We start from the raw sequence: 25,074 nt of genomic DNA, 5'->3' as shown, positions 1-25,074 counted from the left end.
TTGATGTAATTCATTTACAGTGCACTAGGGTAAATCAGCTTATAATTTTTGTTCATAAACTATACTTTCTGATCAGGTGCTTTTTTTTGAGAGTTGTCAGACCAAGAAAGCTTTTGTTCTCTTTATCATTTGTACCTACCTACTGTTGTTGAAAATGCTCCAGCCAAAGAAGACATGTCCTTCTTTTGGTATGCTTGCTCTGAATCTTGATGGCTGCTGACTGTGAGGATGCTCATTACCTCACGAGTGCTGACAGACAATATTTCTATTTACAGGTTCCTGGAAGTTTTCCTCATCTACTGCCATGCAGCAAAGCAGTGGTTGACCATCGAGAAGTACATGACTGGTGAATTTCAGAAATACAACAACAATAATGGAGATGAGATTACTCCCATCAGCTTGCTGGAAGAGCTGATGCTGGCCTTCTCTCACTGGACCTACGTCTACACCCGTGGGGAGCTCCTGGTCCTGGATATGCAAGGTGACTGCTAGCATAGGATTGCTATTCGAAACCAGATGAAAAGTAATAATCTCAAAAGAGACTTTAGTACTGAGGGCCAAATTCTTACTTAGATGATAAAATGCAAAGCTCAGAAAACCTCTGGATATCTGTTGTGTGATGCCAATAAATGAGAATCCATAGAAACAAGTCTAGGTTAACGTAGGTGTAATGGGAAAATAATATTGCTTCAAATGCCTCCAGGCTGAAAGACCGAAAGAGCAGTTGGATAAACTGCAGGGAGCAGTTGGATAAACTGCAGGAACATTTCCTCCAGCTCCAAAAAAGCCACTCCACAGTTAAGGTAGTTTTAATTTTTGTTAATAAATATTGTCATACATTTATAAATAACGCAGAGATTCAAATGTAGTCATGTACATATGCACACAATGTGTATGTAGACCTGTCAAAAAGGTGTGAACTATCTGCATTTTTTATTGTTCATACTAATAGATCTGTATGCAGTTTAAATAGACTGTAAACCTGAATGCTATTTACAAAGTCTAGTGACTCCTTCAAAGAGCATGTGATCATTTTATTGTACATATGTAAGTGGGAAGATGGCATATTTTGAGGAGATAAAACATCTGACAATGTTCAGATGAACATCACCCATCAAACAGTATAAACACTATCACTTCTCATTTCTGTCAAGGGAAAAGTCTATGGGTAGCCAGAGACTTAACATAGTTATATTTTACGACATCCAGAAGCTGTAAGTTACAAAAAAGACATACTTACATACTTATTATGCAAAATAAGCTTATAATTCCATCCTTGACTTGATTTGCTTTAGGCTGTATATGAAAAAAAGATATTATACAGAAAGAATAAGTGTGTCTCTGCCATAGCCTATGAGAATTTGTATGAAATTTGCTCAGGTTTATTACATAACTCTCACAGCTCCAGAGCAACTATGTTGGCTCAAAAATGGAGAATATAAACACCTATGTAAATCTCAGTTTTCATTTTAAACAGAGACCAGCTCTAGTTTTCACCTCATGTTTAATTCTATAAATATGAAACTCAGGAAAAGTGCAAGAGCTCTTGGAGTGCAACTCTCCTTGGACTTCTACTACGATTAATCTAGAAACAATTTACCATTTAATATCATGGCCATCTCCACATACACATATATGTATACACATGTTTTGCCTAATTTACCTCAAATGAAATGGCCTATATTGCAATCTGGGGGTATTTCACCCACATTATGCTGTCTCCAGAATCTTTATTTTTGTTACAAAACATAAATTTACCATGCTGAAATAAAAATAATTGCATATCACATGGTCATATGACCATCGATTTTTCATTAGTGTGAAAGCACAGCAATTTTGTGAGATTCAAGAAAAGATGATTTTTGTAAAGGTAGTATACTTGAATCAGTTTGGTGAAAAACTGCAACACAGGTATCAGCATTCCGGTATCATAATGTAATTATTTATTTAATGGGATTCCTTGGCCACCCAAAAGGGATAACAGATGCAAATACTTGCACATCATGAAGTTGTGCAAATATTGTACATGTTACCTTGTGTTTGTTACCTTGAAGAGGATGTGTGTCTGAAAGTAGCTCTATTGATATTGGTAAGATCCATATTTGATTAGTACCTTTACTCCAAGTAAAATAACAATATTTTGCTTGGTCACATTTTAGTTAGTTGAGCTTCAGTGTAATATTTATTGTATTTTCATACACTTTCCATCTACATGTAAATTAACCTCAAAGCAGCTGAAGACAGAACTGTAGTAAGAACTGTAACTGTATTGCCAGTACTTTACAAATATTTATACCCATAACATTTTCATTCTAGCTCATTACCATTTTAACTATGACACTTTCTGATGTACCAAGAAAATGATTAATTACATCTTTTGTTAAGTGCCAGATTATGAAATCATGACTACCTTCCTTTGTAACACACACAATGTTTATTTGTTGTAGGTGTTGGGGAGAACCTTACAGATCCATCTGTGATTAAACCTGAAGATAAAAAGTAGGTTTCTTTCTGTTGAAATTATCATTCATTTTAGACATTCTGCCAGCAGTCTGTATATTTAGGATGGTTTTCTATATTTTATGGGGGAGGTTTTAATTTCTTTCTTCACATGGTGTTTGAGTTAAATGATAGTATGATGCCAATGGAGAGACTGCATCTTCTCCCATGCTTTGAAGGACTCTGAGTGTCCCAGCTCTCAGCATGTGGTAAGAGCTGTGTGAAAGGTCTGCACTGCTGTGCTGGGAGTAATCTCTTCACAGAGTTGTACAAAGGATATGAATGTGGCAGTCCAGTTTCCTCTGACTTCTTCTAGGAGTATATGGGGCCGCAGTGGCTTAAGGCGATGAAGAGAGGGCCCCTGGCCCCTCTCCAATAGGTTTTAGTTCTGCACTTAAGCATGCAGAGTGATTTCAGAAATGTAATATGAAGATGGTAAGTCATGAGTGGAAACTTACAAAAACTGGATAGACTAGACGCACAGAAATAGCAGTCTGCCTTTGTGAATCAAATTTCAGAATCAGGGCCATGGCTGTTCTCCCATTCTGTGATCTTGCTCTTCAATGGTATGTCCTGCAGTAAGAGCAGAAGCAGTGCTGATGATGGCTACTCTCCTACAGCTCTCCTACTATTTCTAAACCCCACACCTCTCCAGATCTGCCCTGACATCTCTGCCCCTCCCCTTTCTGGTGTTCATCTTGACTGCCCTTTGCTCAGCTCATGCCATTTGATTGAAGGAAAGTCTCATGTTTGGAAGGTAGGAAGGGAGGAAGATGCAAATGTAAATAGTCTAATTTAATAAAAAGGGCAACTAACTATAGAAATGTCAGATTACTTGCCTACAACTGGGAAATCCAAGTTAGTTTTGTAAGCAAGTTCTTAGTTCTGGGACCATAATCAGTATTTCAAAAAGATAGGTAATAAACGACTGTCTTAATGTTTAATTATGACTGTAGTTGTATTGTACATATAAAACTTACTTTGTAAACAACTAATACATGAGAGCAAAGACATGCTGAGCACTTCTCAGTGGCAAAGTCTTTGCCCTAAGTAGACCATAGGTTCATGACAGAAGCCCATAGATAGCTCAAGTTAGAGATGCAGAGAGGTCAATCATGTAGCTGTTCTCAAGACTTTAGCAAATACTTTTAAGGTAAAGTTGTATGAAATTCTGATTTGCTACTGTTCAAGTAGATTTTTATGTCAGTGGTCACATAAACAGTAACAGTTATTGCTGTAAACAGTACAGAAGCACTGACCAAAGTAGTTCACAAGACAAGTCAGCTTATTCTCTTTAACATAAGGATAATACTTATCTACATTATTACCATGAAGTTTATTTTTATTACCATTCTTCTCTATTGTTTTTACTGTTAAATAATTTTGTTTAATTGATTAATAAAATTTGATCATACAGATCTTATTTTTAGGACTTTTTGTTGTTTTTCATCGGCAAAATACTTAGTCTTAGTTAGAGAGCAAGTGTTGATTAATTAATCAAACCCAGCTTGATTTTATTATATTCAGGGAAATTTTCAGAGCAGCAATTAGTGAAACTATATTGTTTGATGTAGGGCTCTAAAGGAATAAGGCACTGAAACGGTAGTGTTTTCTTTAAGCAGATACCGATTCTAAGAAACACTTTCTAAAACAATAATAAGAATTACAATGTAAAAGCACTGTCTTTGCTCTAACCTTCATTTGCTCACAGGAGAAACATTTCTGACAGAGGCAAGTGTTTTAAGTTTTCTTTTGTAAGTAAGATACTTAGATAAGATCAAAACCTGCCTCAAAAGATACTTTGAGTTCAGGTTCTCTTGAGAACCTAGGATAAAATAGATGGCACCTGACTTATGGGGCTGATTAAAATTTTAGCTTTACTTATAGTTAAATTACTTATGTATTGCTTTTTTAACTCCATCAATTTATTTGCTTATGTCATTATCCTGTCACGTGTCATGTAAGTCTTTTATTTCATGCATCCCATATCGTATTTTGGAAAGGTCTTTGCAATGGCAATGTGCAACCTCCAGGTGATAGTTCTTTTATGTCTTGGTTTTATATCCAGATCAAGACAAATACAATAGATCTGTTTGGAAAGTATGCCTAATGTTGTGACAGCTCAGACAGATCCTGAGCTGGTGCAAATCAGTGTAAAATCTGGCCACATGCACTGCATAGAATGTATGAAGTGATAAAATGGTACAAGTATGACATTCACAAGATTTCTTTTAAAACAGATGTAATTGAGGCACAGCACCAGGGTATAACACAGACTTGCAGACTTCTGCCCTGCCCAAATATTGAGAAGAATTGCCTCAAAAGCAATACTCTGGGTGCTTTTCATAACATGTACTACTTTGCAAGGCCAAAACAAAGTTAATGAGGGTAAAGTTTTCAGGGATATACATCACATCCAGAGATGAGGAAAAGAGTGTTCTGAGTTTCAGACTGAAAAGGACTGATACATTCACAGAGCATCTGTTTCCAATTGTTTAATTGTTTGATATTATCACTGCCTGAAAGATCTTTCCTGGGTTTTTGTTTGTTTGGGGTTTTTTTTTGGTTTTTGTTTGGTTTGTTTTTTGGTTGTTTTTTTTTTTTTTTTAGTCGAAATGTTTCTTTCTGGTGCTACCAACTAACAACACAGAGAAAAAAAATATCAACAGTCTTCTCCTGCCATCTTTTTTTCTTCATGTTAAACTACCCCCTAATCTTTACATGTTATGGTTTATAGGCTGATGGTAATTTTCAATTTATCCCTAGATTCCTTGAAATAGTTTTCCAAATTTAAATGCAGTATTCCTCATGAACCATTGTCCATGCTGAGTAGACAGGAAAGGTTACTTCATATATATTACAGAGAGTATGCTTTTTTATCTCAAAACAGTGTGAGAAGATACCATTCTCTCTTACTTGCTTCACCTTGCTTGGAGTAATGGTTAGATTAGAGGAAGTATCAGAGTGGTTATGGCCTTAAAATCAGCAAAGTCTTCCTAATTTCGTATATCATACTTAGGTACATTCTATTTCTGTGGCATTTCATCAGATTCCAGAAAAGGATAGAAATGGCTATGCTGCATCATGTTATTTACAGTTATTTAAATATGGCCCTTGATTGATAATTTACTTCTTCCCTTGTTTGATGTATCAATTTGCAATATAAGATGATTAAATGAATGCTTCACAGGATCCAGGAGACACATATTCTCCAGGGTCTGCAAGAAATTAGAAAGTTACTAAATTTTATATAGTAGTTTTGGCTAATCATTGCTGCTGCCTTGTGTGAAAGGGAAAAGTTTCATGTTTGAACTCTGCTTTCCTTAGAGAGAATATAGTTTTCTTAGTGTGAATTACAGATAGATTTGATAGAATTAAACTATTTTTCTATAGCTTCTGAGAGCTGTAATTGATTTCAGATTTGGAAATGTGCTGTTTCAACTCTGCATATCATTAAAATAAAATACTAGCATTTCTAAAGTTTCTTCGGAAGTGTTTCTTGTATGCTATATTCCATAGTGTCTAGACTGTCAAATTCTTGAGAGTAAAGGTACAGTTATACTAAAATACAGTATCACTTTCAGACTACCTTAAGAATCTGTGGTAACTGTGGGGTACTTCTAATACGTGTATGGATATAGGTGGTTTCTGTTTGTAATTGTGGCAGTTTCTTTTAGAATATGAAATATAATTCCACAAATGGATCCCGTAATAGCATTGATGAATTGGTCAGAGAACTGACACATGGAAATAAGCATAGGATGAAGACAATAAATTTTAAAACCTTCCTTGTCAGCAGCATACTATGGTTTTTGAGGTTTTAATTTTTTTTTTTTTCATTTTTCTATGCTGCATGTTTTTGTGGTTAGGGTTCTGCTAGACTTTGCATTTCTGGTTTTAATTGAAGAGAAAATAAGTCCTTGTTAGCTCAGTTTTGTTCTTACATGCCCACCATCAAAACTGGGACCAGACTACTTGCTTGGGAATGGGTGGTGGCTGCAGCAGAATCACTCTGACTATGGAAAATGTCATTAAAATGTCACTGTGCCTAGATTTCCTTTGAGCTTTTTAGTAGGGACTGATGGGTCTGTCCTGTCTGCCTTTAGAGAGAAAAAAAAAAGTAGTATGAGATATGTGTAGGCTAATATTTTACTGGAACTGACAGTTTTCTTGTCTCATATCTAAGAAACTTGTAATGTGTATTAACCTTTGATTGTCTTGATAAAAAGGGATAACTGATTAAAAAATTTTTAAATTGCATAATCTCCCTCCCCTATAATTGCTTCATTTTATATTCACTGATTTTTAAAGAATATTTCTTTTAGGTCTGGAAAGATGGTATTTGGACCAGCAAACCTAGGAGAAGATGCAATAAGAAACTTCATTGCAAAGCATCGTTGTAATTCTTGCTGCAGAAAGCTGAAACTTCCCGGTATGCAAAGTAAAGATTAATTATTAATCTATATATAACTTTGTAAGTGCAACAAAGTAAAGGCCTCAATATGCTATAAAGACAAGAACTGAAATTCTATTGGGCTGAAAGACTCTGGTAGGCATAGTCTTCCTGTGCAAAGGCAGATATACTGCTCTTTTGCCTAACATCCTTGTAAGAGTGGGAGCTCATCGACCTGAGGCTGGCAGACAGCAAGAAAGCTTCTTCCCATTGAATTTTTTCCCTTTCTTTGCTAAATGGGAGCCCATTTTTCCAGGGTCATCACTACAGCTAACATCTGCAATAATTTTTAGAATAAGAAAGAGTAACAATAGAAAATTTCCAAGGCATTAGCTGGGGAAAACCTGTAGGTTTTCTGGCCTGGCTGCAGCCCCTACTTAGGCTTAGTTGGACTGTCTGTTGTTCATATTACATTTGGTAGAATGTGGTGTGTGGCAGGTTTTCAAGACTGAAAGCCAAAATAAATTGCTTTCTGTATGACTCTTCAGCCACTGATTTTTTTTTCTGAAGAGGAAGCTCCTTCCCTTCATTGCCTACATGAAGTAATAATTGCTGTTTGATTCTGAAACAGAAACTGCAATGTTATTGGTTTGATTATTTTTGTCTGTGGTAGCTGGAGATAATAGAGGGGAAAATCAGCTGAATAAATACAGTCAGGGAAGGTTCATTCATATGGGCTCCCACCACTGAGTTCCCCAGGGCTCTCAACCCCCCAGTTTCCTTGCTTCAGATTTTCTTCCTCCTGGAAACATCAAATAAACTGCCATGAGTTACTGGGTTGAACACTGCTTGAGATGTTTGTAGTTTTCAAACATTTACTTGGCTGCATTATTGAATTTGTTTTCCTGCCATAGATTTGAGAAGAAGTGGCTACGCATTGGAAACTGCAGGTCCAGCCTTCGAAATAGAAGTGAAAACAAGCACTGAAGAAGCTGATGAGGCAGATGAGCCTTCTGAGTTTGATACACAGCTGTAAAACAGAGAGCCCATGTGTCTGCATACTTCAAAACCTGTTCTTTATCACTGCCAAGGGTCCAAAATCACAAAATACAGGTGACTGAGTGCAGCATCTGTCTGCACTAGCTAGACCCTATAGACAAGGAATGAAAAAAGTTACCTTTATTTACTCCTCTTGTATGCTCTTGTGCTGGCCTTTATTGTATAGATTAGCAAATCACCAGGAGCAGGTGACCCCTTACCTGGATGAGCTCTCCCATCAGTGCCATTTTTGATAATATGGGTCGTGTTTCCAAGTTATGTTTTCTTAGGAAGATGACTGTGATGAGTTTATTTCCAAGTGGTAGTAATTTTTGTTTTTCTTTCTGCTCTTTAGTAAATAAATTAATATATACACATGCAAATAATTCATTTTCAGTCAGAGCCCACTCAGCGCCATGCTCACTTTTCTTAAGCGTAAAAGGTTCTTCAGGAAATTGCAGAAATACTACTTTCTCTTTATTAATAATTTTAATGCAGAGATAAACCAAGAATAAATAAACCAAGTAATGAAGTTTTGGTTTAAAGAGTAGTCATGACAGACTGAAAAATTTTGTAGGAACTTTGTCTTCAAGTTTTTTCACATACCAAGAAAAAGCTGCACAATAAAGCGGCAGATTATTGGACCCAAAAGCATCGATTTTTCTCATTTTGGGTCGATGAAGTTGAATATTCTGTGATATTTAATACAAACATCTTGAATATAATCTGACTTTTAGGACTTGCCTGTCTATAATATTTTAGCTTCTGAATGTTTTAAAGTTGCAATTGGAAGAAAGATTTCAGAAGTCACAAAGAATAGTATGTTCCATTTGGTATTTAATTTGTCAATGTCAGGCTGAATGTAGGACTGTTGTCTAACAGTCAATTATATTAATAAGTAACAGATATTATACTTATTATAATAATAAGTAACAGAGCGATTATATTAGGCAGCATCCACATTTGTTTCTTTTGATCTCCTCTGCTTACAGCTGAAGTTCAGAAAACAAAAAAATCAATCTGTGCAATATGATTTTTGTAGAGTAAAGACTGAAAAGAAGTTTTCAGCAGAAGTATTTGTAACACAACTGGTGTTCTAATACAGGTTAAACCATTAAAAGCAACTTTGTATTTTGGTGTTAAGTAAAAAAACTTATGTTCAAACGTCAGTCATTAGAAAACTTTATACTTGAATTAAAAAAAGAAATCATATTTCCACTACAGCTGACAGTAAATTTTAAGGTATAAGGGAGCTTTATATTATGATCTGTGATTTATTAGGTATATTTCATAAGTGTCTACATATACTGGAAGTTAAGTACGATTTGGAAGTTACGTGTCCCCAGTTTTTATACTGATTATTATATTGATGTTGAAGTAATCAGAATTGTAAACACTCATTGATGTAACCATCTACACAATGTTTATCTCAGATGCTTTCAGTTTCTGAGAACATTTAGAAGAGGTTCCTATTGTTTTTTTTTCTTTTTAACATAATTTGATAGAAAACCCCCCCCATATTTTTCCCTATCAGATTATACTTCTCATTTTGCAAAATATATAGTTTCCTTTGGCTCTTCTTTTTGGAAGCAAGCCAATATATCAGAAAACTTAGCTTGTCTGTGAAAGTGGTAGTTTGATTACATCTATGTAAACTGAGAGTGAATTTTGGTCCATATGCTCTAAGGTAGTAATTCTGCTTCCTGTGGTTATCATTTTAAAATCTGACTTTAGGGAGATATGTGCTTGCATGAATACATATATACTTAAAAGAAAGATCTTTCTCTCAAGGATCTCTAACTATTTGTCTGCCTTTGAATTCAGTTAAGTTAAATGACACATAGATATGTCTTTAAAGTCCAAGACAATGTAACTCCTGCCCTGATAGTGTTTCCTGAAATATTGCCATAAATTTAGAACAAATATATATTGTGCACAAAAAATAAACTCTAGGCCAGGCTGGGCCTGAGCACATTTCATTTCTTACAAGTTTTGAAGGTATGCACAAATCATTTTTCAGATGTTCTTTTCTTGGCAATGCTCCTATTGCCTGCAAGAGTGGGTGGCTCCTGCTTTTATAGCAACATTTGTGAGAATTCTTATGATGTAGAGCTAGCTCAGTGTAGATTAATCTTATTCCTTCTTGTCAGTATCTGTCAAGGTAAATACTACATTACAGTATGAAATTGGGGATCCTTGCAAGATACTAATCTGTGTTAAAATGTAGTTTATTTAATTTTGTAGCTATTTAATTTTGTTCAGCTTGAAATATTAAGCGAATGAAACAAGAAAAAGGCATTTTAAATTGTTCCACTGTATATTTTTATCCTTGCACTAATTTTTCCAAGAGTAGAGACACTAAGTTGAAGAAGTCCAGTAATTCTGCTGACTGATAAATTATTCCTCACCTTTCTTTTTGCATTTTTTGGGAGTGCTGATTCACATTTCACTAAACTGTAAATTTAGGTATATGATTGAAGACCTTCCTCCCCTCCCTTTTATAGTTCAATAATAAATTACCTTGAAAATAATTTTAAAAATATTTCTTTTGAGACCTTTCTTATTAAAAATTCTGTACATTCTTTAAATTGTCTTTTGATTTCTAAATACTGACCTTGGATTGAAACACATGCCTACTGAAGACATAAAAAAACCTCAACAGCCTTTTAAGGAGACAGCAGTAAGGCCCACTCACACTAAAATTTGGGTTAATTTGAAATGAAAGATGTGGAAGTCAGGTTCTTTCTCCAACTGCTTGATAACTACAGTGGAAGAGGAAATTATGTGTGTCAAACCGAACCATAGATGTTTCTGATTATTAGCATCAATATTTGTTCATGCTGAAAAGCACATACAGGGATTTCTTTCATAATTCTGGTGGGTTCAGGGAAAAAAAAGTCCATGTTTACTTTGTTCAAATAAGTCAGGCAGTAAAGTTTTGAAAGAACAAAACAAAACAAAAAATCCACCAGAGTATTTATAAGTTCACTTTTTAATATGAGCTTAAAAGAAGCTTAGTTAGGAATTCGATTGGGAGTATCTACAGCAAAATGGCTCTTTGGCATCTGCTGCATTGGAGATGTAGCTTGAACATATGAAAAATATTCAGAAATTGAAAACCTCATACTCAGGAAGGGTTTTTTTTCTTTTATTCAGAGTTGTGGTGTATTTGCAGTTATTAATTTATTGTTAGTGCAATAAAATCAAAAGGGAAATTACACATGTATTTTCTAGAAATGGACTGGTATTTGTTGTAGTTTTGTCAGTCTATTTTATATTATTTCTAAAGAATAAAAGAACACTTTCATAATGCTTCTGATCTTGATAAGTGTAAAATGAAATAATACTTCTGAGCACTGAGGGAAACAGGTGAAAGTAACTTACAGAGAATAATGCAGTTATTTTTATCTTTAATCTCAAAGCAATAAAAATCTATTCTATATTTATCACGTGGTTTCTAGCTCCTCTTTTGTTTTAGTTCTGAAGTAGTATTAGTTTCTATTCTTGTAGGCAATATACTTACAGCAAGAATACTTCCACACCTGTCTCATAAGCCAAAATTTAATTTACAGAGGAAGAAAGTAGATATTTTAATTTACTTATTAGTTGTTCAATAATGTCTGGATTTATTTTTTTTTTTAGTTGAGATGTGTACTCAGATCTTAGAAAACTTGGTAAATCAAATCAGTTCCACAGGTTTTAGAAATATAGATATCACTGCTTTAATATGACGTCTTATTTTTTACTGTAATTTTACTTCTCTGATGTGAAAAGCCTGTATAGCCACAAGTGTAAACAAGGACCTGACATAAATGAATAGCACTCAATTATCAAATCTGCTACCTTTTAATATCTGTTTTCTGTTCTTAGGATGCTGATGTCAGGTACTTTTTGCCAAAAAATTGTTCCCAGAGATAATGAAAAACCTGTCTGGATTGACCTGGGCCTTCTCATCAACTGTAGTCACACCAGAGTAGTCAGTGCTTCCCTTATTGCCAGATCATTTGCAAGATCTGTTATACTTTTTGGCTTTTCTTTACTGTCTTTGTCATATCTTGACTTATCCTGGAAGACAGTTTGATCTCCCAATTCATGGTAACTACTCCTGGGGAAAAAAAATTCAAATTAAAACTAGGCAAAAACCATTTTCCTGTTTGATACTGAAGAGTGTGTCAACAGTTATAGTGCTGTGCCCATTTGCCTCCACAGTATTGGTTCTGTTTGCAGAACAGAAAACAAACCAGTGCTTTAAGATACCCCAGGTACATTTAGATGTTAATATTCAGTTGTGATAATGTGCTTAAGGTTCAAGAAGAAAAATCAGAGAAAAGTTCTGCAGGAAAGGACTTACTTTGTTGCCCAAAGGAAGTCTAGCTGTGTTCTTCATGTCAAAGATTAAGGTAAATAGCTAAAACCCTTCATTTCTCAGGTTGCCATTGAAAAGAATATGATTTAGGTTTGGCACTTTGCAAGTAGCCCAACTATGCAAGGCCGTAAGAAGGGAGGAGGAGATGAAAGAGGAGGAGAAAGAGAGGTGAGGAAGAGGAGGGGAGGCACAGAGAGCAGTCTGACTTCTGAGCCCTTCTCCTGCTATTTTTCCTGGCTGAACTCTTGTCCCACAGAGATACTACCAATGTCATCTTGTTTCTGTCATCTGTAGCATGAGGCAGCAATATGAACTAAAACACATTTACGCAGTGTAGTCAGGATGGCATGGTTTCAACAGGCATCCCACCTGATGATGAAGAAAGAGATACTTCTCCTCAGATGACCCCTGCTATGACATTTGAAGTGTTAATATGCCCTCTGAAAAAGTCTGAGCAGGAAACAGTCAGGTCAGCAACAGATAAGGAGAGCAAGGGAAGTGCAGGGTGGTCAGCTAGGAATGGCCACATATTCCTCCTGTTCTACTAAATGGATATAAAGCTGGCCTCGACTGACCATAAGGAAATGTGGTCTGGATTGACTTCAGGTGACCTCTGTGCATTAAAGGAGCCCAGGCTGACCCTAAATGATTACTTGGTGTAGCTAATTGGAATTAAGGTTGATATCAGATGACATATCTGCAGGTTAATTTGTTCTGAATAGCACTCCAAACAACTTCTTGAATGAAAACAAGGACCAGTGTGATTCCAGGAAATTTACTGAGTGTAAATCTGACCCCAGGCATTGACTTTAGATGGCCCCAAGCAGATCACCAGCCATCATATTGTCCCAAGGTGACCTCTTTTATCTAATTTGCTAGCATCTTGACCCCAGATGAGGTCAACATTTGAGCCTGGGGCTCAAAAATGAAGCCAATTGGGCCTTACAGTAACTCCCATAAGTTACTTAAACTCATGTTTTCTTGAATTGACCTGTGCCATGACAGTGAGAGTTGACTTTAGATGACCCTGCAATAAGAGTTGCATCTTCAATTGAACTCAGATGACCTCAGACAGTAGTCAAGGACTGTGACTGACCTATTGGCACCAAATGAGGGGCAGGTTGGTGTCAAATGACAAACCAAACAGTTAATTTGATCTGAGGTTTACCTGAACGACTTCTGGGCACTGAGCAAAAGCTGCACTGACCTCACATGAACCCTAACAGCCCTCTGATGACCTCAAATGAATCCTGATTGCTTAACTGGATACCAAACAGACTTTAAATGTTTGCCCCTCCTCCAAAGGAGAAGAGTGGGGACTTAAAAGGACCTCTGTGAAAGTCAGAAGGATGTCAAGTCTGTCAAGGTCTCTTTATGCCAGGTTGACCTCAGATGATCCTAGGCTTCAAACAAGAGCCTAGCTGACCTCAAACAGCATCTTACCTGGGTCTCGTGATGGTGCCAGATAAGCCCTATTTGACAGGTTAATTGACCTCTCAGGTTCACCTCAGATGATCCTACAGAAGTTATTTAGCCCACGGGCTGATCTCAAATGATCTTCCTGACAAGTTATCATAGGCCAGGTAAGTGATTCTCATTTAACCTCTACTGACCCCAAGCAGTTACTTGGATCTCATGCTCATCTCAAATGATATTCAGAGTCTCTAACTGTACTACGATTTCCAATGACCTCTTAGGTGGAAATGGGGCTGATAATTTGCCTAAGTGACCTCCTCTTGGAAGTTAAAGAGCACAGTTACTTCTCTCAAACACTATCAAGGCCACTGGAAGAAGTAATTTGTGACAGAAAGATGCTACTTCCAGGATGTTCTGGCAGCAGCACATCCTGGTTAACACATCCAGACAAATTTTGCTCAGAGTGATAGACTGTGTGAAAAAAAAGCAGCTGTTCACATCTGATGATGTCACTGATCAAACAAAGATCATGTTTGGGACAGGTGACGGGACAGATGCCATCTGCAACCATCCACAAAGCTCCCCAAATATGCCTCTGTGGACCCTGGAACTTGGGGAGTATAAAGGCGGTACTGTTGTCTGGGTGTTAGGTCCTAGGGGGAGGTCAAAAAAGCTTGAGAAGAAGGATGTATCACTGACAGTGGTTACAAAAAATACAGAATTAATGGGTCACAAGGCATTTGTCATAACTCCCAAGATAAAGAAGAAACTGATAAAGCCAACTCAGCTACTGTGCTGAATAAGCTCCAACTGGGTGAAAGGTAATTCCTGTAGGGGGATCTGCAAGCACCTGCTCACAGAACACCAAACCAAGAAACCCACTGACTCAAAAGAAGAGAAAGAAGAAGGGAAAGACTGAGCATGTGGACTAATTAGTATAAGAAGCAAGGGAATAATTTAATCACTAGAAGATAGAATACTATTTAATATGAGAACTGTGTAGCTTGCAGTCAATAAGGATTAATCCCTTTGTTGGCTAAAATGTATAAAGAGTGAAAAGATTTGACAATCCTTGGCAGACCTTGCATACACAATATTCCTTCCTGCACAGAACATACCAAGAGAAGAACAAACTGTGTGCCCTGCTCCACCACTGGGAAGCTGAGGGTGAAGATGGACCAGTGGGGCACTGCTGGATCCACAGGTGGTGACTATATTCTGCTTGCACTATCTCTCTCCTTCCCTCTCTCTCCCTTTTGCTCTTTCCCCTATCACTTAATATTGAAAATAAGGTCGGTGTTGTTAAAACAGCATTTGGTCTAGTTTGCACCTTAATTTGAGCAAAGTCATCTCTCACTAATCAGATCATAACACTTCCATACAGATAAGTGGTTCTCATGTTGATATCAATTGCCTCAGGTTCAGCAAAACCCTGAAATTACCTCTGGTGATCTGAATGGATCTTAGCTTCATTTCAGTTGACTCCTGTGCACCGCACAAGGACTTTGTTAATTTCAAATGATCCCCTTGTCAACTGTTTATGTATGAAATTAACGTCAGATGACCCTCGAGAAAATATGTAGGATGTTTTCACATTGAACTGATAATCTGGTGGACCTCAGACTACCCCAGTGAAATTCACTGGATTGATTAGACTTTAGAAGCTAGGTGAAAAACAGGGACTATAATTGACCTTATGTGACTTCTTGTCTCTGAGTTTAACCTGAGATGACCCCTGGTCAGGCACTGGGAATGAGCTGACCTTCAATGACCTTTGTGCTACTAATTACATTTCTCAATGACCTCAGATGGTCCTTGTAGAGCAAATGACACACAGGACTATGTTTGGGTTTTTGACTAAAAAGTAGAATCCCAGATCCTTCTTTTCACTTAAAACATCAGGTTGTGTCCTGCAAAGCTGTTTCTAATCCAGCTGGCCTCCAGCGTGTATAGCTGCATGGAGTTAAGTCCATCCATCCCACGCACAGGACTTTGCTTTTATCTCACTTAGGATTGCTTCTGCTTACCCTTTTCCATCCTGTATCTGTCAAATAGCTGATGCATCATCTGCTTATCCTGATTTGCTATCCTTCATTAACTGGGTAAGAGCACACTCTTGTCCAATCATTATAGGTGTCTATCTCTAATTTCCCTTTATTTTTGACACATTTCCTAACAGCTCCAGATCCCAACTTATGTGCTTCCCCAGGGATGTCAGCTGAGGCCATGTGGCTGGGCCTGGGACCTATGGACCTGAGGCAAACTGGGCTTCAGCTGAATTTAAACAACCACTGAGCGACAAAAAAGGAGTGGTTTTCTGCAAAGGTCTATGATGCATCAAATTGAGGACAATTTACTTTGGGCCAACTAAACATGGACAGCACTTAAAGTAAGAGAACCCCTGACTGGTAAATTGGTGTAATGTTCTTTACAAATTGTATTCAAGAAGAAAGCAGAAAGAGAGCACTCCTGCAGTGCACATGTGCTGATTTTGGCCCTATTTAGCTCAATTTTCCTCACAGTGGCTTGTATGAGGTTTTGTTTTGGGTATGTGCTGAACACAGTGTTGATAATATGGAGATGTTTTTGTCATTGCTAAGCAAGGCTAATGCAGAGTCTTCTCTGCTTCTTGTACTGTCATACTGGCTAGTAGGTGCACAAGAATTTGGGATGAGACACAGCTGGGACAGATGACCCCTACTGACCATAGGGATCCCATATGATATTAGACCTAGTATGTAAAGTGGAGGAGGAAAAAGAAAGAAGGCAGGAATGTTTGGAGCTATGACATTTGTCTTCCGAAGTTACTGTTACCTGTGATGGAGCCCTGCATACCATAGGAAGTAGCAAATGAATTCCTTGTTTTGCTTTGCTTAAATGTGTGGCTTATGCTTTCCCTATTAAGCTGTCTCTAATTCAAGCCATGAGTTTTCTAACTTTTCTGATTCTCTCCCTCATTCCACTGGTGGAGGTATGAGTGAATGATTCTGTGGGGCTCAGTTGCTGGTTTAGACCATGATGTCATGAATCTTGTCAGCAAAACTGGCAAAATAAACTCCCTGACCATTTTGTTAGGTTAGAAAGTAGATGTTATTCAAAGCTGGTGTACATGGGAATCACTCCAAAGAACACACATGTCAATCATCAAAACATTCAACTGTTCATACTTTTTAGCAAACAAAGGAATTGGTGTTCATTGGCTATCAGGTTAAGAAGTTCTCTTCATTGACCAGTATTTTATCTTCTATTGTTTATTGATTTCTCACTTCTCATGCTTCAGTCTTATTATCTTTTTCTTGGATAGGGACAGTTTTGGTAATTGTTGGCTTCTTCATCTCTGGTTTCTGTAACATTTCTTTTTAGTTTATAAATTCAGTATTCTTGGTGTCCAGGTCTCAACAGGAGCAGGCATGATTCCCTGAGCTCTCCTTTGAAATTTCTTTTGGCTGTTATACTGGGATTGCTATCTTCCCATCAATACTTGCTAAAAGTGCTATAACTCTCATTACAACAAGATTGTTACTGGTTTTTTGACTAAACTAAATCTAAACTCTCTCTTGGGGGCAGTAGCAGAATGACCCATTGACTCCCGTAAAACAGAGAATCATCTACTATAGAAAAGAAAATACCTCTATTCAATGTTCCAAGTGTCACCAAGATTCTAAACAACACATGAATGAATGCTTTACTTTGGCAAATATCAGACACTCTCTCTGTCCTTTATGGAATGGAGTATCTCAAACAGAATCCTTACCCCTCGTAGGTCTACTTACGTGACCTTCTTTCTGTCAAACCCTGTCCTGCCTACAGAAAAAAGGGACAGAATCTTCTAGCATTGTCTGTTCAATACCACCCACATCATTGCTGGTGGTGTGATTTTGGCAAGACAAAGACAGGGCCAGAAATGGAAAGCTTTCTGTTTTTTCTGGCTCACTCTGGAGAGTGTGGGACCAGGATCAGAACCACACGGCAGCTGGGCATGGGAAGAGAGCCCTGCTGCACCAGGAGAGCAGCAGTGGGAGTGTCCTGTGCCAGCCTTGGAGAGCCCCAGGCACTGCTGCTCCAAACTGCAGAGACCTGCTTGGAGAACTCGGGCTGCCCTCAGCACTGGGACAGAGCCACACACCAGAGGAGCCCAAAAACCCAGCTGGAGGAGAAGCAGCTGAGTGGACACTGCTGAACACAGCTGAGAACAGTGGGCTGGAGAAAACAGTGGGCAGTATGGCACAGATAATCTAAGCTCCCAAGAGGGTAGTTTTGACCTAGTTATTTGCTGGTTTGGAGGGTTTTTATGTTGGTGGGTTTTTGTTTTTTTGTTGTTTTGTTTTTTTTTTTTTTTTTTTTTGAATGGGGGAGGTGGGAGGCAAAGTTTGGTGGCGAACACGCTTTTGAAGATAAAATACCCTCTCTCTTTTGTAAATTGTTGTTGGGCTCTTTTTTGCTATCAGTACTCCTGTGGGTATTGTGATTTTCAGTAAATTGTTGTTCCAATTTATACTCTCTCCTAGTGTTCCTCCTTCATGAGAAGGGAAAGGGGAAAGGGAACAGCTTGAGTGGGGTTTAATCTTCCAGATGGGTTTTAAATCACTACAGACCCTTTAAATCTTAAAGGAGCAGCACACACAGTTCCTTCACAGCATGAGGGTAACCTTCACTCTCCAGGTAACCTGCTTTAATTAACTAAACAAACACCCCAGCAATAAACAGTGGAGTCCCCATACTTCAATAATTTCATAAGCCTCCCACATGCTTGTTTGCCACATTTCATTCCTTCTTTCATTTTTCTCATCTTTCCTACTCTAAAATTGTTGTAAATAAAACTTAAGGATCAAACTGGGCTCTTTCTGCATGTCAACCAGGAATAATGAATAGTGCCCTCTGTTTGCTGCTGAAAAATACTAAAAATCTGACGTGCTCTTCATCACAGGCTGCATTTCAATGCTAAAGGAAGCAACTGCTACACTCAGACATTTATGGTAGGACAAAGTGATTAGATTGTCTTCTGCTGGTATATCTGTTCTGGAAAGGTAGACAAGCTTAACAGCCACATCTATATTGAAATAATACAGAGGATAAAAAACCACATTTTCAATCAGAAAATTATACTGATACTGATATTACTAGCATCTGGCAAAGCTTAACCTCTTCATTTGATTTCCATTTGAGTGTTAAACCTTTTTGTACTGTTTTATTCAGGATCAACTTGCATAGTGGTTGTGCTTAGTTTCCAAATATGTGAGGTTGGATATGAATGATGAGAAAACTGGATTACTTTTTTTTTTGCAAATCTCATATCCTATGTCTTCTTGCTACCACATCCACCCAGCACTATTTACACAGTTACTCCAATAACATGAGTTCAGCTTATTTTTGTTTTCTTATGAATAAGCAGACTCAATGGCACAGAAAAAAGAAAAGAAGAAAGAAACAAAAAAGCATTAAAAAATCCTGTCACAATTGCTTTTCGAGACTCATATGCCTGTTAGATTAGATTTGGAAATTAGATTATCAACTGCAAATTTGGCACCTCTCTTTTGCTACATTTGAGTACAAAGCTGTTCTTCACAGATTAACCCACCTACTTTTCCACGCAGAGCAAGAAAGTCTGTGGCCCAAGGGCTTGTGTAAAGAGAAACTGTGGAAAGGGAAATATGAGTTTACATAGACTCTCCTGACTCTCCTCAGAAAATGTAGATCGAGGCTACAGAAGAGGCATCCAATTGCATCATGTAGGGTCTGTGGAGGATTTTGTGGACAGTTGGCTAGCTGAGAAAGGTCACACAGACATAATATTGTTAGTTAAGCAAGAAGGAGACAAGTATAGGAGTCAGCAGTCAGTGTCCACATAAGGCAAGGACACTGTGCCCTTGGTGCAACAACAGGATAAGGAAGAGGATTTTTGTTTAGAAATAGGAAGAATCTGCAACAGAATAACCACAAGAATGCAGAAGTAGGCGTAGTTGGCTGATAAGTAACTAACCAATAATGAGCTTGCCTTTTGCAATATGTATTAGTCTCATTAACATCAATATAAATATGTGTGCCTATCAATAAATTTTTAGACTTGTTGATCACTCATATTGTGTGCCTCATTTCTCCCGCCAATCCAACAAGGGTCCATGAAGAAGAAGAAGAAATGATAGACTGAGCTGGTGCCAGCTTTCCAATTAAGATATTGTAAAATCAGCTACTTTTAACAAGGGTGTATGTTAATGAAAAAAAAAAGAAAAACCAAACAAAACTCCCCACAATATCACCTGTACCCATGCCTCAAAACCAGGACAACCCCAAAAGTCCTATCAGGACTATAAGGACATCTATAAGATGTTTACTATCCAGTTGTGGAAAAGACTGGAAAAAAGAGGAAATATTAAGAAAACAAAGTGTGTGGGGAGGAGCAAGGTGAAGATCTTTTATTTCCAACCCTGCAATATTAGGAAGCACAGCTAACTCCACCTGAATCCAAACCCTTCTTATCCTGTATCTCTGCTGTTTCATACAGGGACATGCTAAAGTAAGTCTTATGATGTGGCGACAAAATTTCTGTAATGGCTTAAGGAATCAAGTATTCATATTTTCATTAAGATTACTGCAGCAGCCTTCAAATAGGGCTAGAGAGGTATGGTTTTTTTGGAGCAGCTGAAGTTTATTGCTGGGCTAGTGAGCTCTGAAATATGGTGTATAATACACAAAATAAATCCCCTTTGAGGAGCAGCTGGTAGATGTGAAAAGTACATTTTCTTTTCTTTTTTCAGAACTAGGGCATGTCTGAAGCTGAGGATTCAGACACAAGAGTTAAGGGAAGTTCAGATGCCCTGTGAGGACAGGCCTGCAATTTGAATCCAGCCTGAAGTCCCAGAAGAACAGAGATTTTGACAGCCTTGTTAATTTTGGTAGTACCCTCCTGGGCCTCTAACTGTCACAGCTTAGGAACTGCCTCTCTGTAATTCTTGATGTTATTACCCCCCTTCCCTCTCCTTGGAAGATCAGAGATTCCTTACAAAAGACTGCAAAATGGCTTATGGAATTGCATGAAGCCTGTTCTTAATATTAGTTATTATTAATGTTAGTCTCTTCAATTTTCCAAGCTCAAGCTTATGCAAAAATGGCTCCTATGCACGATGCTCTTCGAATCCACATAATGAGGAAAGAACTCTAGATTATGACTTCTTGTTTTAAAGATGCACCATTTATTAGATACTGGATTCTATTCTTTTTCTATCTTGAATTTGAAGTTCCATGCGCTCTACTTCATTACCTAGTGTGAAGTCCAAAAATGCAAACAGTCAAAAAATTGCTGTTCTAGGCCATGCTGAATTGGAACATCTCATGAAACTTCCCATTTCATTTTTGTTTATCTCAGTCCTGAATTCCAGTCCCCACCTATATGCTGAAGTCAGGTTAGTAAAAGTATTATGTTACTGAGCTTCCATGCTGACTCTATGATACCTTTTCCTTGAATCTCTCCATTATCTGAACAGCTCTGTTTACCAAACCTATTATCCTTTCCCCTTGGTTTTCAAGCTGAGAAAGCAAAAGCAACTTCATTAATGGCTCACAGATTGATAATTAACAATTTACATGTCCCTTGTAAGGCTGGTAAGCAAAAGAATTGCTTTTGGGCCGTGAAAATACTGGAGAGCAGGAATTGGGAGCCAACTTATGTGGTTGACTTGTACTGCTTCATTAATCACAATCTATCTTTTATCTTATTGCTCAAAGCCAAATCTATTCTGTTTCTTGGGAATGTGTTAGATTAAAATCAAGTGCTCTTAATGCATCTTTGACATCTGGCTTAGCAGCTGGCTATCACTAATATTGCTCTTTAGAAATGTCAGGAGCCACATTTACTGTGACCATTCTAGTCCTTCTGATTTAAGCTACTGTAGAGGGCAATGAATTACCTTAAAGGAGCTCCTCTAGAAAGTCCTAAGTTTTATGCTGGATCCCCTGCCAGCCTTACCACTTCATGAGTATGAACAATCATACAATTGAACTGATTTGACTTTGCTGCTCCTGGAGTTTCATTGCTTTTAACCTTGGGATGTAATGATGGTAATGCCATGCTAAGTGCCTCTCCTACCTAGGTTTGTCTGCTCAAGTAGGGCACCCATTCTTGTTAGCTGAAAACTGCACTGATTTGCAGTGAGAGGGGAAATAGATTGAGCATGATTAATACCACTATGAATGCAATCTATTTTCTTGCAAGGCTTTTGAAGGTGGTAGTCCTCCAGAGATATTTATTTCTTTATTAATTGTAAGCTCATGCCTCAAAAACTCTGGGATTTCGCATCCCGTCTCCCCCAATAATATCAGCCTAAAGCACCTACTCCTTCCTTTCTCCAGGCAGACTTGAATATGGGCTGCATTAAATTTGGGGGCAATTGTTCCCCTCTAATGAAGGTGCAGTGGGAGCAGAGTTTTCTTTTCCTAGCAGTGAAAGGCAAAGAAATTAGAGTTGGTCAGTGAAATTGTCCGTACCACAACTGGGAGGACAAATTAGAGTCCTCAGCTTTCCAGATACTATGTTGCCTACCTTATTTCCTAGATGTTTTCCAGTGCCCTCTCATGTTACCTGCTTCTGACTCTGACTTGGAAAGAATCCAGGAAATGCAATGAACACAAAGCAGAATAGCAGTTTTAGAGTCTTTATTATGACCTGGCCATTCTCAGATTGAAGGCTTTTAATAAAGGCATCAACTTCCTTCACAGATGTTGTGGTCTGAAGAGGCCATTGTTTGGACCTACAGGAACCAGGGGAGAGAAGCAGAGCGACCAAGTAATTCACCACTGTGTGGATCGTGATGGTGTCAGTCCTGATCCATCTGGGGTGGGGGAAGCCCAAGAAACACAGAGTTCACCAGTTTATTCACAGTCAGATGAAAAAGTCCAAGTACCTCCTGTGGGGCAGGGAGTTTTACACTAGGTGACGTTAATGCTTTGGATCATGGGCCACTTCAGGAATATTGGATGCTTTATGACATCTTCAAAGATGCTACACCTGTCTCTTGCATCAGCAAAATTGAGTCAATTATGGCTCATTAGCAGGGATGAATATCTTCAGGGTACATGTGAATACTGGAAAACCACAATTTGTCATGGAATAGAATGGATCCCTTCAGTGTGAAGCACTCCCACCTCCACTGCTTTGCTGGACATAGGATGAAATACACATTTTTACTATGAGTTGAGAGTAATGTGTCAGCAGCCTTCTGTTTTGCAATGCTGCTCCATATTGAAAGGAAGAGCAGCTCAAAAATCCCAGTTCAACACAGACTGGAAACAGAATATCTTGGAAAAAAGCCTTAAAATATACTGGCAAAAGCTTTTAGTGCCCCAAACTCAGCTAACAGAGACTAGTCATTAGTTTAAGTGGTTCAACTATATGTAAATTGAAAATAGAATCAGAGTTACTGTCTGTGCTTTGGAGCAGGCAGTTGATGGGCACATGTTGGTTCACACTGAGTGGTAAATAATGAATTGTATACAGTCACCAAATGACTGAAGAAGTTTAAACAGAAATTCTTTTATTTGTCTTCTGTGATGTGTGTTGGTTCCTTCCACAAAAGACACACTGTTTTCTTTTGAATTTAACAAAATAATGCATCATATTGATATAATTTTCTTTTACTTTCCATGGCACTATTGCTCATAGAAAAACTGTGGCCACAGAATTTTGATTACTAGATTCAATACTAATTGGATTTTTTTAATCTTTTGACTGTTTACACTTTTACTAGCTTCAGTCACAAATGCTCTCAGGAGCTTTTTGGTGGATAATGTCTTGCTTAGGGGTCTTAAGGTTCAAGACCCATAAAAGTGCAAAGCACATTTCTATTGCACTCACTGAATGTTGTTAAATTAAAAGAAAATTAACAAATTTTATATATCCTATTTCAGACAAAGATTTCTAAATCTATTGATTTGGTTGACTAGTGTGCAAAAGGCCTGATACCTCTGCTTTGCTAGCGTTTGGAGAAGGTGTTAATGGTGGATGTTTTAGAACAGCTGGATATCCTATAGCATGCATGACTCAAGGGTAGGAGTGAGAACTTTAAATCTTGATTTGTGAACAGCCACAGCTTCTCAGCATGTTGTTTCAGTGAAATCAAATGACTGCTGAATTTTCCCTTAATAATGTAAAGGTTGTTACAGTTCTAACCTGCACAGAACAAGTCACTCTGAGACACTGAAACAAAAGCTGTTCTCAGAGAGAAGAGTGGATTTCATTAATAATCCAGATGAAAGCAAGAGAATGAGGTAGTAATTGCCAAGACAATAAGTGTTTATGTGACAACATCTGAAAATCTTGAAATAAAGATGAAACCAGTGCCTATTCTGCAACATCAACAAGAAATAGCTAAATATATATACAGATGTCAAATTATCAGTTTGCCTAAAAATGAGTAATCCATGATCAGAGTCAGCATCCCTAAAATAGTGTTTTAACTTGGTGGTGGTGTCATTTCCTAGTAGGCCCCTCAATTATCTATAGAAAGGTATTTTGATTTAGTTTTTAGACATAAAATATAAATTCCTTAAGGCAGCATTTTTCCACACAATGTTTGGCTGCTAAAATGTTCTGTACTTGATGAATGTGCATGGGTAGCTACACTCAGACAGTTATTTAAGCACACATCTTTGTTTCCACGGAGGAGGTAGTGATTTCTTTTTATATGGCATGAGTTTAAAAAGCACACACAAGTTAATAACACTGACTTTCCAGGATGCCATTTGATTACCTTCCATTTGATGTAACAATGCTCCTGAATGCATTGCTGTAAGAAAAAATGGGAGGGAGGTGGAAATTACAATTCTAGCATAAATGACCGACCTAACTTCTAAGCCAACAGTAAATTTTTATTGGTAGAGGAATACCAAGCATGTATTTGCTAAAACTTTATAGTGTTACATGAGTGACATGCTGTCACAAAGCAGCAAAGGATATACTAAATCTTTTCTGTGTCAATCACTGATTTGTCCAGAGGGCCCACACAAGGCTGATCAACTACAACTGCAATTTTAGTGATGCTGTCTTTATAACTGAATGAATTTTTGAATGCCAAAATACAAAAAACCTACCAGGACAGAGGATGCAATTTTTAAAGCCCTCTGATAAGGCTTCTTTTATTAGTCTGAGGAAACTCCAGATTAATTCAGCATTTGCTCAAATCTGCTATTGATTGATTAGTGGAACTGGAAACACATTACATGACACTTTATTAGGACTGAGCTGAATCTACTGATCATGGAAGCACTCTCTTAAGCTCTGTAATGCAGCTACTGTTGTAAGCAATTATTTCTAAATCACTGATAGTGTCCAATCTGCTTACTTTCATACACCCAAAATTCCAGGCATTCA

General features: G+C 37.7%; 2 protein-coding genes across 5 annotated transcripts in view; one reads left to right on the top strand and one right to left on the bottom strand.

Annotated features, from left to right (window-relative positions):
* TRPM6 (transient receptor potential cation channel subfamily M member 6) overlaps window positions 1-11,376 on the top strand; it is a 93,406-nt gene extending 82,030 nt beyond the window's left edge. For all 4 annotated transcript variants that reach the window (XM_038123960.1, XM_038123959.1, XM_038123963.1 and 1 more), the window contains 4 exons: window positions 276-481; window positions 2,448-2,499; window positions 6,825-6,931; window positions 7,807-11,376. In XM_038123960.1, coding sequence (XP_037979888.1) covers window positions 276-481; window positions 2,448-2,499; window positions 6,825-6,931; window positions 7,807-7,928 — 487 coding nt within the window. In that variant the 3' untranslated portion in view covers window positions 7,929-11,376. The remainder of the gene's footprint in view (window positions 1-275; window positions 482-2,447; window positions 2,500-6,824; window positions 6,932-7,806) is intronic.
* The window catches only part of RORB (RAR related orphan receptor B), a 162,077-nt gene continuing 139,538 nt past the window's right edge, over window positions 2,536-25,074 (bottom strand). Inside the window, exon 11 of the mRNA XM_038123969.1 lies at window positions 2,536-3,072. Coding sequence (XP_037979897.1) covers window positions 3,007-3,072 — 66 coding nt within the window. The 3' untranslated portion in view covers window positions 2,536-3,006. The remainder of the gene's footprint in view (window positions 3,073-25,074) is intronic.

Source organism: Motacilla alba, chromosome Z (assembly GCF_015832195.1).
Source record: "Motacilla alba alba isolate MOTALB_02 chromosome Z, Motacilla_alba_V1.0_pri, whole genome shotgun sequence".
Classification (NCBI taxonomy): domain Eukaryota; kingdom Metazoa; phylum Chordata; class Aves; order Passeriformes; family Motacillidae; genus Motacilla; species Motacilla alba.
This window is presented reverse-complemented; position numbering and strand designations above follow the sequence as displayed.